Source organism: Paramormyrops kingsleyae, chromosome 3 (genome assembly GCF_048594095.1).
Source record: "Paramormyrops kingsleyae isolate MSU_618 chromosome 3, PKINGS_0.4, whole genome shotgun sequence".
NCBI classification, from domain to species: domain Eukaryota; kingdom Metazoa; phylum Chordata; class Actinopteri; order Osteoglossiformes; family Mormyridae; genus Paramormyrops; species Paramormyrops kingsleyae.
Genome location: NC_132799.1, coordinates 33,618,826 through 33,635,813, shown reverse-complemented (window position 1 = coordinate 33,635,813; position 16,988 = coordinate 33,618,826). Strand labels below are relative to the sequence as shown.

The 16,988-nt window shown below is 41.9% G+C and overlaps 2 protein-coding genes and 1 long non-coding RNA gene across 6 annotated transcripts; all 3 read left to right on the top strand.

Moving 5' to 3' along the window:
* Positions 1 to 250: 250 nt before the first annotated feature.
* LOC111858009 (uncharacterized) lies at positions 251 to 16,631 on the top strand. 3 transcript variants are annotated; one of them, XM_072710384.1, is made up of 6 exons: positions 14,059 to 14,399; positions 14,535 to 14,633; positions 14,888 to 14,953; positions 15,143 to 15,612; positions 15,743 to 15,815; positions 16,002 to 16,631. In XM_072710384.1, exons 4-6 carry the CDS (start codon positions 15,190 to 15,192, stop codon positions 16,133 to 16,135), a joined length of 630 nt encoding a protein of 209 aa, XP_072566485.1. In that variant the 5' UTR covers positions 14,059 to 14,399; positions 14,535 to 14,633; positions 14,888 to 14,953; positions 15,143 to 15,189; the 3' UTR covers positions 16,136 to 16,631. The 3 variants fall into 3 exon arrangements, with proteins under 3 accessions (XP_072566486.1, XP_072566485.1, XP_023695136.2); XM_072710385.1 differs by lacking the exons at positions 14,059 to 14,399; positions 14,535 to 14,633; positions 14,888 to 14,953 and adding an exon at positions 251 to 297; XM_023839368.2 differs by lacking the exons at positions 14,059 to 14,399; positions 14,535 to 14,633 and having other exon boundaries at positions 14,791 to 14,953.
* LOC140588382 (uncharacterized) lies at positions 3,289 to 6,661 on the top strand. 2 transcript variants are annotated; one of them, XM_072710383.1, is made up of 7 exons: positions 3,289 to 3,517; positions 4,505 to 4,595; positions 4,850 to 4,915; positions 5,105 to 5,206; positions 5,463 to 5,912; positions 6,043 to 6,115; positions 6,302 to 6,661. In XM_072710383.1, the coding sequence occupies exons 2-7, from the start codon at positions 4,512 to 4,514 to the stop codon at positions 6,319 to 6,321; spliced, it is 795 nt and encodes a 264-aa protein (XP_072566484.1). In that variant the 5' UTR covers positions 3,289 to 3,517; positions 4,505 to 4,511; the 3' UTR covers positions 6,322 to 6,661. The 2 variants fall into 2 exon arrangements, with proteins under 2 accessions (XP_072566484.1, XP_072566483.1); XM_072710382.1 differs by lacking the exon at positions 6,302 to 6,661 and having other exon boundaries at positions 4,856 to 4,915; positions 6,043 to 6,264.
* LOC111857995 (uncharacterized) lies at positions 7,923 to 11,650 on the top strand. Its single transcript, XR_011989730.1, has 4 exons — positions 7,923 to 8,123; positions 8,740 to 8,803; positions 8,973 to 9,026; positions 9,204 to 11,650. It is a non-coding gene; the product is annotated as an uncharacterized lncRNA (long non-coding RNA).
* Positions 16,632 to 16,988: the final 357 nt, after the last annotated feature.

Here is a 16,988-nt window from a genome sequence, read left to right as displayed (position 1 = left end):
CTTTGATTCTGAAATAAAAGTTTTCTTGTCCATTCACCTGGGATCTCAATCTTTTTTGTTCTGAAGGGCTTTCCCCTGTGCATTAGGTTATATTAGGTTCATGCCAGGTTTTGCATCCATTGGTATTACACTATTTGTCGTTTCTGTACATTTGTCTGAATTTGTTGAACTTGTGAAATTAAGTGTAAATGCTGTTCATTTCTCCTGTGTCTGTATCTGGTAACTGGGAAGCTGCAGCAGTATTCGTCTTACTGCATCCTGGAGGCTACCAAGTGTGCCCCATTTCACCATCGTGTGGTAAATAGTCACTTCTGTCCTGTTTCATTATACTGTGTGCCCTGTCTATTCCGGAATCATTTTCAACAACTCAAAGTGTAACTTTTAAGACACTGGTGGCGAATGGCATTATAATAAGTCATAGGATTCAGTAGGATGACCATCTTTTGCCTATGGAATTCATGGGTCTCATTCTTACCTTTGAAACAGCAAGCTGACACATTCCTCGGGCTGGACGGACTTATGTCGGCTGAGTGGGATGAAGCCCAGACAGACGTCCAGCCAACAGGGGATCATGTGGACGACCGCCAGGTAAAATGTTGCTTGTGTTTGTCTAGCACATCCATTATTACTGACATTCTGAGTGGCCTGGTCAGCTAAGCCCTTAAGAATGTGCAAGAGGCTACAGTTGTGACATGAATAGGGTAGAGTATCAGCAGTGGGTGTTGCATTTAGTGCTAGTGTCTTGTACCCAATGACTTTTATTATGTTAGACAATTACTATATCATAATCTTCCCACAATTCAGTGCCAAATTGATAAATACTTATACTCCTTTGTTTCCACAGACAGTGTTGTCCCTGCCTGCCATGTCACTCGACGGCCATTTTGCTGCCCGAGATGCCCAGGGTGTCACGGAGCACACGATTCGCTCCGTCCTTGGTGACATTAATGACACCCTAAGGATCAATCAGAGGAAGGTCTTCCATCTGATGTTGGTCGGTCCCAGCAATGTGCCCTGCAGACAGTCGCTGCCGGGCCCCTCGGACTTGCTGGTTTCTGACCAGGAAGATAAGAAAATCCTCCAGTGCAAGCTGCCTGTGACCCCAAGCCCTGAAAGTACTAGACAACCAGACAACTCCAATGAAGAGGAGAATCAGGCCAGCAGCAGAGACGAGGAGCCCACCACTCCCTCAAATCAGCCACCTCCGGGCCATGCACGAAGGAGGAGGCGCAAGGGACCCCCGTTCTTCCTCAGATTCCTCCCAAAGTACCGGAGGATCGGGGTAACAACCAAGGTACGGTCCGATTCTGCAAAATCACAAAACAAATTACGATGAATTATGGTCAGAATGAAGCAAGATGAGTATTTTGTAGGGATTTCTTTGACTTTGTAAGCAGTCATTGATGTTTGTCAAAAATCCTCAGACCCTCCAAAATGGAAGCCCGGAGGCTGAGCTGGTGGCCTCGCCCAGGCAGACCTTCAGTCCAACCTTTCTTGGTGAGCAGATTTCTCAGCACTTTTGGGGTTCTGCTGTTACAAAAGGCACAGTAGCATATATTGCTTAAAGTTTTCTAAATCAGTGTATTATTTGGAAATTTATAGTGTATAGTGTGTGTAGATTAGAGTAATGGGAGAAGCTGAGGGGGCTGAGGGGATAAACCAGAAGTCTAACATGGAAGCCTGTTGCACAGGGTCAGCCACGAGTCAGCAGAACGGGGCTCCTTCCTCCGTTCCCCCCCGTGGATGATGCCTGCACAAGCTCTGCGCAGAGAGAGCAACACAAGAGGCCACGGATCTTCGCAAGACTCCGACGGGCCCTATCTAAGCATCTCTGCTGTTTAAAATGAGCCTGGCTGTGTGTGATGTAGAAATGTATTAGTAGTCATACCTTACATTCAATTCCTGCTGCTGTTTGCATTTAAATCATTCAATTTGCTGTTATTGGGCATCTAAAGATATCCACTTTATAATATATAGTTTTTCTTAATTGTGCATATATGTATATATTTTATATTGTAATTATTTTATATTGTATTGCTATTTTATGAATCCACTTGTATTGTATTGTAAAGCAGTAATCCCCCTGCCCCTGAAATTTCACCCTCCCTCACTATTAAAACTTTCATTTGTATTCTTAGATCTTGATTTGAGTGTTTATTCAAAGCTGAGTGGGACAAGGTTGGGAAATGTCAAATATGTAATATTCTCCCTCTGTAGTTAAAATACCTATAAACATTGTACATCAGGAGAAAGTGTAAAAAAATCTTACAGTAAATGTTCAGTCTAATGGTTTCATATAAAGTATAACAGACCGACAGTGATTTGTAACAGTGGCATGGTGGCCCAATGGGCGGCACTACAGCTTCTCCGCTCTGGATTTGAATCGTGCTCCTCCCTGTTTCTGTGAGGTTTCCAGGTGCTCCCTGGCAGGGGCGTCGCACCCGTGGAGGATGTGGGTGTTTTAACACCCACACTTTTCCCGGTGAGAGGGTTCAACACCCACACTTTTTCTACAGTTTTCCCGCAGTTTTGAACAAACGCCTTCGCATTCGCTCCTCCGTTTCTCTGGCCGTTCTGTGTCTACGCTCGCTTCAGCTCTCCTCTCCCCTCCCTCCCAAACATGACACCGGCTGATTGGCTGTTCTGCCTTAAGTCTTGCCTCTCTTGGTGTGTTAGATTTATCGGTCAGATCGTGCAGAGGAGGCGGGAACTTATGGTTGTTATGATTATTTACATCTCCGTTTTCCAGGTACTTTCCCAGATAGCAATCGTTATTGATTCAACATTGAATTATGGTCAGAAAGTTTGTTTTGTGGTTGAAGTTACAACTTCAACTTTAAATCAACATTTTTACAACAACAACAATTTCTATGTTGAAAATGAGCCATTGAATCAATGTTGACTAAGGGTCCTGTTTTCAACATTGAAACTTTGGAATACGTTATACCCATAGCAGAGAAGCAGAATCACTTCCTTGTTTTAAAAAGCTTTTAAAAATCACATTTCACTTTATTGTAAAGTACTTTGAGTTGAATTTCATGTATGAAAGGTGCTATATAAATAAAGCATCTTCTTTTTCTCTTTAAACAAAGCAGTTTTTCCACTGCAATGCATGCAACATATTTGGATAATTAAGCAATTAAAATGATGTGGAGAACTTTTAAAAGTCGCTCTTAAAGGGAAAACACCGACATTAAATTACCAACGGAAATTAAAGGCTTGCGCTGTGCATCCCTGTTTTTACATATAGCGAACTGGGTCACACCATTTTTTGGTGCGGGGGGCGTATTATACATATAGTTGTAGATAAATCACAGTTTTTTTAAATACATGAAAATAGTCTTATGTTACGTGTGTAATGTGTAATAGAAAAACATCTAAAGGTCATCTCTGGACAGAGACTGAACCGAAGAAGGAGCGCGCGGCCCCCTGTTCGGAATGTTCCATACTTTAAACCTTACCCGCCAGCGCCATCGCGCATTCACGCCATCATTGTCTTTGAGGCTGCGAAGAGAGAGTGAGTTAAATTTGAAACTTACTCTTATACTGGCCGGTTCTGTGAATAAAAAAAACTGCTGTTATTGGGGCTGAGATGCTGCTCGAGCCTAGCCCGGTTGACGCGCACTTTACAGCCAGCCGGTGTCGTCAATGGCGAATCCGGTGTTCCGGGCAGTTCAGTTTCCCTAGGTTTCCCCTGTCGCGCGCTGATTTGTACACGGTTTCGCTGTTGTTTTCATGTCTTTTTACGAAGCTCTTGAGGTAAACAAGCCGTATATTTTAAAACATCACATGCCTTTTCGATGTTTTTTGTTTTTACAGATAATAAATTAAATTATTTAATTCGCTGGATAGGGATGTGAGAAATACTTGAAGTCTGCAGTGTCTTTCATGTAGTACAGTATTATGAGTATAGTAGGAATGTTACTTTTCTTAGTTTCAGATAAGGTACAGTATGTTCAGATGTATTTCAGCAGAAACCTCATTAGTAAAACTATTGATGCTTGAATGAATATTGATCACAAACAGTTTCAATATTAAATCAATTAGCTGAAGACTGGCTTTAGATAATGGTTGAATCAAAGTCCTGTCAGACCCATGCCACTATCAAGCTTACCACTGTCCTTTTGTCACGCAGTATTGACTGATACATTTCATTTATTGGAATATCATCAGTCTCAATGTACTATGATGCCAAGAATGAGTAATTATGCACAAATGTTGCTTTCCTTACAATCAGTAGTACTATTATTATAATAATTGTTTCTTCATTTATCTGAATGCAAATTTAAAGTCCTGCATTGATTTCACTTGCTTCTGTCATGCAGACGCACAACCTTCCGTAGCAGCAAACGGATTGCCTGTGACATGCTGGCTTATCATTTTGATAAAATGAAAACAAACACTACACTGACCAAAATCTGAGATATATCTGTAATCTGGTGACATTGTGGCTATGATACTCCTTTTCAGGTTTTTATTTACCTGCGATATATTGTCTTTCTAGGTCATTCATGCCATGCTGGAGTGCAGTAGCAGAATCTCTGAAGATACAGTTCAGCTCTTTGTCCAAGGAAATTTCTGAACTGAGTCCTGAAGTGAGTGTTTTCTCCTCTGTGCTCTTTGATTCTGAAATAAAAGTTTTCTTGTCCATTCACCTGGGAGCTCAATCTTTTTTGTTCTGAAGGGCTTTCCCCTGTGCATTAGGTTATATTAGGTTCATGCCAGGTTTTGCATCCATTGGTATTACACTATTTGTCGTTTCTATACATTTGTCTGAATTTGTTGAACTTGTGAAATTAAGTGTAAATGCTGTTAATTTCTCCTGTGTCTGCAACTGGTAACTGGGAAGCTGCAGCAGTATTCGTCTTGCTGCATCCTGGAGGCTACCAAGTGTGCCCCATTTCACCATCGTGTGGTAAATAGTCACTTCTGTCCTGTTTCATTATACTGTGTGCCCTGTCTATTCCGGAATCATTTTCAACAACTCAAAGTGTAACTTTTAAGACACTGGTGGCGAATGGCATTATAATAAGTCATAGGATTCAGTAGGATGACCATCTTTTGCCTATGGAATTCATGGGTCTCATTCTTACCTTTGAAACAGCAAGCTGACACATTCCTCGGGCTGGACGGACTCATGTCGGCTGAGTGGGATGAAGCCCAGACAGACGTCCAGCCAACAGGGGATCATGTGGACGACCGCCAGGTAAAATGTTGCTTGTGTTTGTCTAGCACATCCATTATTACTGACATTCTGAGTGGCCTGGTCAGCTAAGCCCTTAAGAATGTGCAAGAGGCTACAGTTGTGACATGAATAGGGTAGAGTATCAGCAGTGGGTGTTGCATTTAGTGCTAGTGTCTTGTACCCAATGACTTTTATTATGTTAGACAATTACTATATCATAATCTTCCCACAATTCAGTGCCAAATTGATAAATACTTATACTCCTTTGTTTCCACAGACAGTGTTGTCCCTGCCTGCCATGTCACTCGACGGCCATTTTGCTGCCCGAGATGCCCAGGGTGTCACGGAGCACACGATTCGCTCCATCCTTGGTGACATTAATGACACCCTAAGGATCAATCAGAGGAAGGTCTTCCATCTGATGTTGGTCGGTCCCAGCAATGTGCCCTGCAGACAGTCGCTGCCGGGCCCCTCGGACTTGCTGGTTTCTGACCAGGAAGATAAGAAAATCCTCCAGTGCAAGCTGCCTGTGACCCCAAGCCCCGAAAGAAATAGACAGCCAGGCATCTCCAATGAAGAGGAGAATCAGGCCAGCAGCAGAGACGAGGAGCCCACCACTCCCTCAAATCAGCCACCTCCGGGCCATGCACGAAGGAGGAGGCGCAAGGGACCCCCGTTCTTCCTCAGATTCCTCCCAAAGTACCGGAGGATCGGGGTAACAACCAAGGTACGGTCCGATTCTGCAAAATCACAAAACAAATTACGATGAATTATGGTCAGAATGAAGCAAGATGAGTATTTTGTAGGGATTTCTTTGACTTTGTAAGCAGTCATTGATGTTTGTCAAAAATCCTCAGACCCTCCAAAATGGAAGCCCGGAGGCTGAGCTGGTGGCCTCGCCCAGGCAGACCTTCAGTCCAACCTTTCTTGGTGAGCAGATTTCTCAGCACTTTTGGGGTTCTGCTGTTACAAAAGGCACAGTAGCATATATTGCTTAAAGTTTTCTAAATCAGTGTATTATTTGGAAATTTATAGTGTATAGTGTGTGTAGATTAGAGTAATGGGAGAAGCTGAGTGGGATAAACCAGAAGTCTAACATGGAAGCCTGTTGCACAGGGTCAGCCACGAGTCGGTAGTACGGGGCTCCTTCCTCCGTTCCCCCAGTGGATGATGCCTGCACAAGCTCTGCGCAGAGAGCAACACAAGAGGCCACGAATCTTCGCAAGACTCCGACGGGCCCTATCTAAGCATCTCTGCTGTTTAAAATGAGCCTGGCTGTGTGTGATGTAGAAATGTATTAGTAGTCATACCTTACATTCAATCCCTGCTGCTGTTTGCATTTAAATCATTCAATTTGCTGTTATTGGGCATCTAAAGATATCCACTTTATAATATATACTTTTTCTTAATTCTTAATATAAAATATATTTTATATTATAATTATTTTATATTGTATTGCTATTTTATTAATCCACTTGTATTGTATTGTAAAGCAGTAATCCCCCTGCCCCTGAAATTTCACCCTCCCTCACTATTAAAACTTTCATTTGTATTCTTAGATCTTGATTTGAGTGTTTATTCAAAGCTGAGTGGGACAAGGTTGGGAAATGTCAAATATGTAATATTCTCCCTCTGTAGTTAAAATACCTATAAACATTGTACATCAGGAGAAAGTGTAAAAAATCTTACAGTAAATGTTTAGTCTAATGGTTTCATATAAAGTATAACAGACCGACAGTGATTTGTAAGAGTGGCATGGTGGCCCAATGGGCGGCACTACAGCTTCTCCGCTCTGGATTTGAATCGTGCTCCTCCCTGTTTCTGTGAGGTTTCCAGGTGCTCCCTGGCAGGGGCGTCGCACCCGTGGGGGATGTGGGTGTTTTAACACCCACACTTTTCCCGGTGAGAGGGTTCAACACCCACACTTTTTCTACAGTTTTCCCGCAGTTTTGAACAAACGCCTTCGCATTCGCTCCTCCGTTTCTCTGGCCGTTCTGTGTCTACGCTCGCTTCAGCTCTCCTCTCCCCTCCCTCTCAAACATGACACCGGCTGATGATTGGCTGTTCTGCCTTAAGTCTTGCCTCTCTTGGTGTGTTAGATTTATCGGTCAGCTCGTGCAGAGGAGGCGGAAACTTATGGTTGTTATGATTATTTACATCTCCGTTTTCCAGGTACTTTCCCAGATAGCAATCGTTATTGATTCAACATTGAATTATGGTCAGAAAGTTTGTTTTGTGGTTGAAGTTACAACTTCAACTTTAAATCAACATTTTTACAACAACAACAATTTCTATGTTGAAAATGAGCCATTGAATCAATGTTGACTAAGGGTCCTGTTTTCAACATTGAAACTTTGGAATACGTTATACCCATAGCAGAGAAGCAGAATCACTTCCTTGTTTTAAAAAGCTTTTAAAAATCACATTTCACTTTATTGTAAAGTACTTTGAGTTGAATTTCATGTATGAAAGGTGCTATATAAATAAAGCATCTTCTTTTTCTCTTTAAACAAAGCAGTTTTTCCACTGCAATGCATGCAACATATTTGGATAATTAAGCAATTAAAATGATGTGGAGAACTTTTAAAAGTCGCTCTTAAAGGGAAAACACCGACATTAAATTACCAACGGAAATTAAAGGCTTGCGCTGTGCATCCCTGTTTTTATATAGCGAACTGGGTCACACCATTTTTTGGTGCGGGGGGCGTATTATACACATAGTTGTAGATAAATCACAGTTTTTTTAAATACATGAAAATAGTCTTATGTTACGTGTGTAATGTGTAATAGAAAAACATCTAAAGGTCATCTCTGGACAGAGACTGAACCAAAGAAGGAGCGCGCGGCCCCCTGTTCGGAATGTTCCATACTTTAAACCTTACCCGCCAGCGCCATCGCGCATTCACGCCATCATTGTCTTTGAGGGTGCGAAGAGAGAGTGAGTTAAATTTGAAACTTACTCTTATACTGGCCGGTTCTGTGAATAAAAAAAACTGCTGTTATTGGGGCTGAGATGCTCCTCGAGCCTAGCCCGGTTGACGCGCACTTTACAGCCAGCCGGTGTCGTCAATGGCGAATCCGGTGTTCCGGGCAGTTCAGTTTCCCTAGGTTTCCACTGTCGCGCCCTGATTTGTACACGGTTTCGCTGTTGTTTTCATGTCTTTTTACGAAGCTCTTGAGGTGAACAAGCCGTATATTTTAAAACATCACATGCCTTTTCGATGTTTTTTGTTTTTACAGATAATAAATTAAATTATTTAATTCGTTGGATAGGGATGTGAGAAATACTTGAAGTATGCAGTGTGTCTTTCATGTAGTACAGTATAGTAGGAATGTTACTTTTCTTAGTTTCAGATAAGGTACAGTATGTTCAGATGTATTTCAGCAGAAACCTCATTAGTAAAACTATTGATGTTTGAATGAATATTGATCACAAACAGTTTCAATATTAAATCAATTAAAACAGCTGAAGACTGGCTTTAGATAATGGTTGAATCAAAGTCCTGTCAGACCCATGCCACTATCAAGCTTACCACAGTCCTTTTGTCACGCAGTATCATTAAGATGCAGAAAAGAAAGAGGCAGGAGAAGACTGACACCTTTTTCAAGAGAAATCCTGTAAGTGAAGTTGAGAGATGAAAGTTGAAAAATGTTGACATTAAACAACAGTAGCCTATTACCATTAGATGCTGTTTTATTTCATTGTATTGCTTTTCAATATTCACTGAGGTTTTCTAGTGCCACAGCTGTAACTGTTTGAACCTATTACCACTGCAACCTTGTTTAGGAGAGGACGTTGCTGGAGGCATTGGTTTCAGAGGCAGCACAGGAAGGTTCACAGGTGAGCAATTAAATGAATGTTACAGTTTGTAAAAGAGGTTTATGAAGGAAGAGGGGCTGTGTGTGTGTTTGTGTCATGGGTGGTGCTTATTTCCATCTCAGGTGCACACGTGTGTATGGTGTGTTTATATCAAATTCACAAATTCATTTTAAATGTTTTGATTATGGTGTATGTGAGGATGTGGCCAGGAGTGAGGAAGACAGAGATGAAGAGGGAGTAAAAGGCAGGCAAGAAGCAGACAGGCGAGAAGCAGACAGACAAGAAAAACAGAGTGAGGGGGAAGTCAGAGAGGATAAGGATGCAGATGAAATGGTAGAGAGAGGAGCAGAGAACACAGACGTGGATGTTACTCGCCATCAGTTCAGTAAACCCAATCAACCAGATCCAAAATTAATTTCTAAACAGTCCTTGCCCAAATATTCTCTGAGTTTTCAAACTCAGTGGTACCAGAAATTTCCATGGCTCCATGTGAGTCCTGATGTTGAGGGTGCTATTGTGCTTTTACTGCTCCAAAGCCTTTGACTCGGGGACATCATCTCTTGCCAAGAATGCTGATTCAGCATTCATTTCATCTGGGTTTAAAAATTGGAAAAAAGCCCTTGAACGATTTACTGTGCATGAGCGATCTGATAGTCATAAGACAGCCATGACAACGCACATCTATGAAAATCGATCAGTACAGGTTCAGCTATCTAGTGTGAGTGTGAAACAGCAAGAGGAAGCAAGGGGATGTCTTCTCAAAATCATTGGTGCTGTGCAGATGTTGGCTAGGCAGGGCTTACCTTTTAGAGGCCATGAATGTGGTGGAGGAAATTTTGAACAGGTTCTGAAGTACAAATCAGAGGATGACCCCTCTCTAACCAAGTGGTTGACATGTGGTAGAAAGGATGTATATACTTCAGCTATTGTTCAAAATGAAATCCTAACTTTGTTCAGCAGCATGATCATACGTGAAATAGTTGAAAACATCAGATCACTTCCACACCTGCAGTACTCTGTGATGATGGATGGGACACGAGATGTGTCTGGAAAAGAGCAAGAGGCAGTGTGTTTGAGATATGTTGACAAGGATTTAGTCCCTCATGAAGAATTTATTGGTCTTTATGAAGTTTCTTCGACATCTGGAGAAAATCTAGCAAAAGTAGTCATGGATGTTTTGCAGCACCTAAACTTGCCTATCACTGGGTTGCGTGGCCAAGCATACGATGGGGCCGCAAATATGGCTGGCAAATACAATGGAGCACAGGCCATTATAAGAAAAATACAACCTCTGGCTCCCTATGTTCATTGTGCTGCACACTGTGTTAACCTAATTACACAGAGGTCCTGTATTGCCTCAATATTTATCCGTAATTCTCTGGATTGGGTCAATGAGTTGGGTGTGTTGTTTGGGCAGTCAGGGAAACTGAAGGACATATTTAAGGGAATTGCAAGGTCTGAGGGGAGTGAGGGTCCATGTCACACTATAAGACCTCTGTGTCCAACAAGGTGGACCGTTCGCACTAGTGCCATCCGCACTGTGCTAAACCAGTACGAGTGCATAATCAAGGCTTTGGCTGAAATGGCAGTGAGTCAGTCTGATGCGGCTAGTAAGGCACAGGGGCTTTATGACACATTTCAGCAGGGAAATGTTGTCTTTGGTCTTCTGTGTGCTTTGGAGATCACAGAGGAGTTGGAGGTTTTGAATATATCCCTCCAGAGCACAATTCAGACCATGGATGGGATGCTTTCAGCTGTTGCCTGTGTTAAGGAAAGTTTCAGCAAAAAGAGAAACTCAGAGAGTTTTCAGGCTCTTTACACGAAAGCAACAAGTATGTGTGAAACACTCCATCTCACTCCTATTGCCGCTCCTCGTGTTCGTATCCCACCTCAGCGCTTCACAGGTAATGCTCCTGCACATGTACATGTGTCCCCTTCTGACTACTACAGGACTGAATTCTACAAAGTTCTGGATGTTGCTGACATGCAGTTTAGAGAAAGATTTGAGCAGGAAGGAATGCAAATGTTAAGGCACCTGGAACAAGTTCTATTAACTGGAAAAATACATGTTGTTGTCCAACAGTACCAAGAAATCAACCCAGATTCAGTTCAGCTTGCATTGTTCAGAATGAAGTACAGCTTCCAGTCTAGTACTGAAGTTGTTGCAGTTCTTCAAGGAATGACCCCAGAGGTCCGTGGTCTCTTTGACCAAGTCGAAACAGTTGCCCGACTCCTCCTAGTTGTGCCTGTGTCATCAGCAGAGTCAGAAAGGAGTTTCAGCAGCCTCCGGAGGCTGAAAACATGGCTACGCAGCACGATGACCCAAACTCGCCTCAACAGTGTTGCTGTGTGCCATGTACATAAAGACAAGCTGGACAGGGTAAACAGAAAAAAGGTTGCTGAGCAGTTTGTCTCTTGTAAGGAGAGCAGAAAGAGCACTTTTGGTTCTTTTAAATGAGAGATATAGTTGGTCATATATTATTTGGTCAGTTGTTGTTGTTGTTGGTTGCATTTATATATGTACATAGTTGTTTATATTTTTGTTCTGAATATACAGTATGTTGTTTGTATGAAATGTTGTCTGTATATTTGGAGCAACAAAATAATTTCTCCCTGAGATTATTAAAGCATTTCTGATTCTAAATCTTTAGCAAGTCTAGCAAGTGTGTTCTGAGTGTGTTTTTAGTATCACTCTAGTATCACTATCACTCATTTAAATTGAAAGCTTTATATATCTTGTATGTTAATACCTTTTGTACCCTTCTGTCATTGTATTCATCATTTTTATTGTTAACAAACAAACCACATTCATCCCCCACACTTTTGAAAAGCTTGCTACGCCCCTGCTCCCTGGGATTGTATGGCACTTCTCTCACAGTGCTGAAACATACCTTTAGTGTGTGAGTGTGTGTCTGCTGGCGAACTGGCATCTCATCCAGGATATGCACTGTGAAAAGTATGATGCAGATGAACTGGAACACTCAAGTCTGACGTAACCTCAAGGCACCCTCTGCTGGCCAGATCAAGGCACAACACACCAGTGAATCAACGTGTTGACTCAATCTGTCAGGGTGATAGGAGCTGAGAAAACAATTTAAATACTGTGAAAATTACCCATTCCACCACAAATGACAAAGAAGGAAATAGCGCATTTAAAATGCTCCTTTTAAATCCACAGACACAGGTGAGCTAAGTCTCTCGCAAGTAAATTAACTCAGTTAAATAGAATGGCTGCCCTAGACCAGGACACCAAAGCCAGGCCGTTACAATGTGCCCTGTGATCTCTTAGCACTTTAGCCTTACTGCAGTAGAACATATAGTGAAACACTGAAGGCTGCCAAAACTGGCATGAACTCCAAGACAGATTGGCCACATCAAAAATGAGCTGGTCATGTGGCATGCAGTCTAATCAACTGTTTGGCCCACAGGTCACACTTCAATATTCGTCCAAGATAGGACTTCTCTTCCAGTTTAAGTTGCTGACCTTTCTCCTACCTGGACAGTAATCCTCTTTCCAGTAGAAGCTGACCTGCATTCAGGTCGATTGTGCTTCTCAGTGATTAATTAACCACAGGCCAGTGGTGTCAGTAGTGTCAGACCCCAGTGTTTCTTCCAGTCAGTGGTCCTGCAGTCACTGGGTAACTATAATAAAACTTAAGGCTTCTGATGAATATCCTATTTAAAATGCCCATCAAGGCATAGAAATGTATCATCTATATGTTTCTCAAATAACTGAACCTGCTAGATAGCTCATTTAGTTTATTTGTGTTTATGTTATGATTTTGTTAAGAATCTTCAGGATATAAAGGGTTTTTTTTCATGAGAATTCCCATGAAAATTGGGTAAAACCTTTATTCTAGACTGATCCATTTTATTATAGAATAATCCATATTTAAATTAATATTAAAAATAAGTAAGCAAAAGCTGGTCAACAGTAAGGACATTGGTAAAATTCCTTGGAAGCCATCAGGTCTCACGGGCAGTAAGTTTGGCATAAAACAGCACTGCAGTTACCATAGCAGCCCAAATTATGTCACACAATATCCCAAATTTAATTAAATTAAACGCTCTTGAGTTGCCAAATTGTCCATCGGCATGAATGTGTGTGTGAATGGTGGGTGGGTTGGCACCCCATCAAGGGTCAGTGTCTGCTTTGTATCCATGGCTTCTGGGATAGACTATGGATCCCTGTGACCAGTGGCGGAACAACTGCACACAAGGCCCTGGGGCAAAACATGGATCGCACCGTCTTACTCATTCTCATAATGCGCTCATGCCTCTAGGTATAGCCCATTCAAATGTCATATAGCCTAACTTTTTATACAATTTAGACATCACAGAATAATTAATCTACTTTAACACATTTATTTATACTTATTAGCCAATGGGGACGCGTCCCTGAAAAAACCCGCCCACGAGAGACGTTTGTGTCAGAATTGTAAACAAAAAGTCAGGCAGCGCAAGCGAGGAAGCTGGCAGCATAAACAAAGGAAAACATTATCAAAAGACCAATCATGTGTTTGCAAGTTACAAATTTTACTTTTGAGATGACATTTCTTGCTTCAGTTAGTTTTTTTCTTGTTGAAGCCTTGTTTTTGCTTGATGTCAAAAAAGTTTTGCTCGATAATATTGGCACAAATCTGATTCCATAGTTTTTAAAATCTCACGGTCTACCATAAAATATGCATTATCTGTCAACTTGCATTAAATATTCCCAAAATGGCAAGAACTACATCAACTGACATAACAGTTAATGCACTGAGATAAACTAAGAGTGGTATGTAAAGCCAGAAGGCAGTACAGTCTAACACAAAACTTTCAGTTCCAGGCCGTCAGCATCTGGAATCGGCAGATGAGTCTGTTGCTGAAAGATGCCTGGAGGTCATCTTGGATGAGGTACAATTACACATTAGGTAATAACACTTTTGTGCATTGCTAAAGGAAAAACATAAAAATATGATAAATAAGAATATTACTTTTAACTGGTTTTGGTTTACAGTATGTCTAAAGATTTCGGATGAAAACATTGGACAGGCGCAGATGACCCGGGAAATCAGTCCCGTGTTCTCTGGGCCACTCGTTGAAGTCAGAGTAAGATCCGACAAATATTCACCTGTCCTATTGATTAAAATAAACTGATACATTTCATTTATTGGAATATCATCAGTCTCAATGTACTATGATGCCAAGAATGAGTAATTATGCACAAATGTTGCTTTCCTTACAATCAGTAGTGCTATTATTATAATTGTTTCTTCATTTATCTGAATGCAAATTTAAAGTCCTGCATTGATTTCACCTGCTTCTGTCATGCAGCGCCTGTTGGGAGAATGCCAGTCTGCTACGAGACGCACAACCTTCCGTAGCAGCAAACGGATTACCTGTGACATGCTGGTTTGTCCTTTTGATAAAATGAAAACAAACACTACACTGACCAAAATCTGAGATATATCTGTAATCTGGTGACATTGTGGCTATGATACTCCTTTTCAGGTTTTTATTTACCTGCGATATATTGTGTCTTTCTAGGTCATTCATGCCATGCTGGAGTGCAGTAGCAGAATCTCTGAAGATACAGTTAAGCTCTTTGTCAGAAAGACCAAGGAAATTTCTGAACTGAGTCCTGAAGTGAGTGTTTTGTCCTCTGTGCTCTTTGATTCTGATATAAAAGTTTTCTTGTCCATTCACCTGGGATCTCAATCTTTTTTGTTCTGAAGGGCTTTCCCCTGTGCATTAGGTTATATTAGGTTCATGCCAGGTTTTGCATCCATTGGTATTACACTATTTGTCGTTTCTGTACATTTGTCTGAATTTGTTGAACTTGTGAAATTAAGTGTAAATGCTGTTAATTTCTCCTGTGTCTGCATCTGGTAACTGGGAAGCTGCAGCAGTATTCGTCTTGCTGCATCCTGGAGGCTACCAAGTGTGCCCCATTTCACCATCGTGTGGTAAATAGTCACTTCTGTTCTGTTTCATTATACTGTGTGCCCTGTCTATTCCGGAATCATTTTCAACAACTCAAAGTGTAACTTTTAAGACACTGGTGGCGAATGGCATTATAATAAGTCATAGGATTCAGTAGGATGACCATCTTTCGCCTGTGGAATTCATGGGTCTCATTCTTACCTTTGAAACAGCAAGCTGACACATTCCTCGGGCTGGACGGACTCATGTCCTGCCTGCCATGTCACTCGACGGCCATTTTGCTGCCCGAGACGCCCAGGGTGTCACGGAGCACACGATTCGCTCCGTCCTTGGTGACATTAATGACACCCTAAGGATCAATCAGAGGAAGGTCTTCCAACTGATGTTGGTCGGTCCCAGCAATGTGCCCTGCAGACAGTCGCTGCCGGGCCCCTCGGACTTGCTGGTTTCTGACCAGGAAAAGAAAATCCAGTGCAAGCTGCCTGTGACCCCAAGCCCTGAAAGTACTAGACAGCCAGACATCTCCAATGAAGAGGAGAATCAGGCCAGCAGCAGAGACGAGGAGCCCACCCCTCCCTCAAATCAGCCACCTCCGGGCCATGCACGAAGGAGGAGGCGCAAGGGACCCCCGTTCTTCCTCAGATTCCTCCCAAAGTACCGGAGGATCGGGGTAACAACCGAGGTACGGTCCGATTCTGCAAAATCACAAAACAAATTACGATGAATTATGGTCAGAATGAAGCAAGATGAGTATTTTGTAGGGATTTCTGTGACTTTGTAAGCAGTCATTGATGTTTGTCAAAAATCCTCAGACCCTCCAAAATAGAAGCCCGGAGGCTGAGCTGGTGGCCTCGCCCAGGCAGACCTTCAGTCCAACCTTTCTTGGTGAGCAGATTTCTCAGCACTTTTGGGGTTCTGCTGTTACAAAAGGCACAGTAGCATATATTGCTTAAAGTTTTCTAAATCAGTGTATTATTTGGAAATTTATAGTGTATAGTGTGTGTAGATAAGAGTAATGGGAGAAGCGGAGTGGGATAAACCAGAAGTCTAACATGGAAGCCTGTTGCACAGGGTCAGCCACGAGTCGGCAGAACGGGGCTCATTCCTCCATTCCCCCAGTGGATGATGCCTGCACAAGCTCTGCGCAGAGAGAGCAACACAAGAGGCCACGAATCTTCGCAAGACTCCGACGGGCCCTACCTTAGCATCTCTGTACATCACACACAGCCAGGCTCATTTTAGGCAGCAAATGTATTCTCTCATATCGAACATTCAATTCCTGCTGCTGTTTGCATGCACTTGTATTGTAAAGCAGTAATCCCCCTGCCCCTGAAATTTCACTCTCCCTCACTATTAAAACTTTAATTTGTATTCTTGGATCTTAATTTGTGCGTTTATTCAAAGCTGAGTGGGACAAGGTTGGGAAATGTCAAATATGTAATATTCTGCCTCTATAGCTAAAATACTTATAAACATTGTACATCAGGAGAAAGTGTAATAAATCCTATAGTAAATGCTCAGTCTAATGGTTTCATATGAAGTATAACAGACCGACAGTGATTTGTAAGAGTGGCATGGTGGCCCAATGGGCGGCACTACAGCCTCTCTGCTCTGGATTTGAATCGTGCTCCTCCCTGTTTGTGTGAAAATGGCATTGCACGGTAAAGCACATAATAAAGCATGCTGTGGTAATTTGCAAAATGTTATTCACTTTTATACTGCTTCATGCACAGACTCGATGTACTTCCAGATGTTTTGTTGATTGCTGTTGGCGTTACTGTGATAGTGTTTTGTCTCTGACATATGACCAGCATTTGTCATATAATAACGGCATTTTATTTTGACTTGGTATCTCAAAATAACGACTTATTATACAATTTTTTAGCTCTGCTGCTAGTTTGCGATTAATCCTACAATACCATCCAGAACTGTATTTAAAGTCAAGCAACAGGAATATAAAAAGATAGGGTAGTAAAATGTCACGCAAAAGTGTCAAAAAAGACAAGAAAAAGGCAAAAAACGAAGATGAATATTCCGAGGGTGAAGAAACTAGCGACG

What these genes read in the sequence shown, in the direction of transcription:
- LOC140588382 (XM_072710382.1), top strand. Translation starts at nt 4,512, where the DNA reads ATGCCATGCTGGAGTGCAGTAGCAGAATCTCTGAAGATACAGTTCAGC. An exon ending in TTTCTGAACTGAGTCCTGAA is followed by an intron (nt 4,596 to 4,855) that starts GTGAGTGTTTTC and finishes GGGAAGCTGCAG; the next exon opens with CAGTATTCGTCTTGCTGCAT. An exon ending in CCCCATTTCACCATCGTGTG is followed by an intron (nt 4,916 to 5,104) that starts GTAAATAGTCAC and finishes CCTTTGAAACAG; the next exon opens with CAAGCTGACACATTCCTCGG.
- LOC111858009 (XM_072710385.1), top strand. Translation starts at nt 15,190, where the DNA reads ATGTCACTCGACGGCCATTTTGCTGCCCGAGACGCCCAGGGTGTCACG. An exon ending in GGATCGGGGTAACAACCGAG is followed by an intron (nt 15,613 to 15,742) that starts GTACGGTCCGAT and finishes AAAAATCCTCAG; the next exon opens with ACCCTCCAAAATAGAAGCCC. An exon ending in CTTCAGTCCAACCTTTCTTG is followed by an intron (nt 15,816 to 16,001) that starts GTGAGCAGATTT and finishes CCTGTTGCACAG; the next exon opens with GGTCAGCCACGAGTCGGCAG.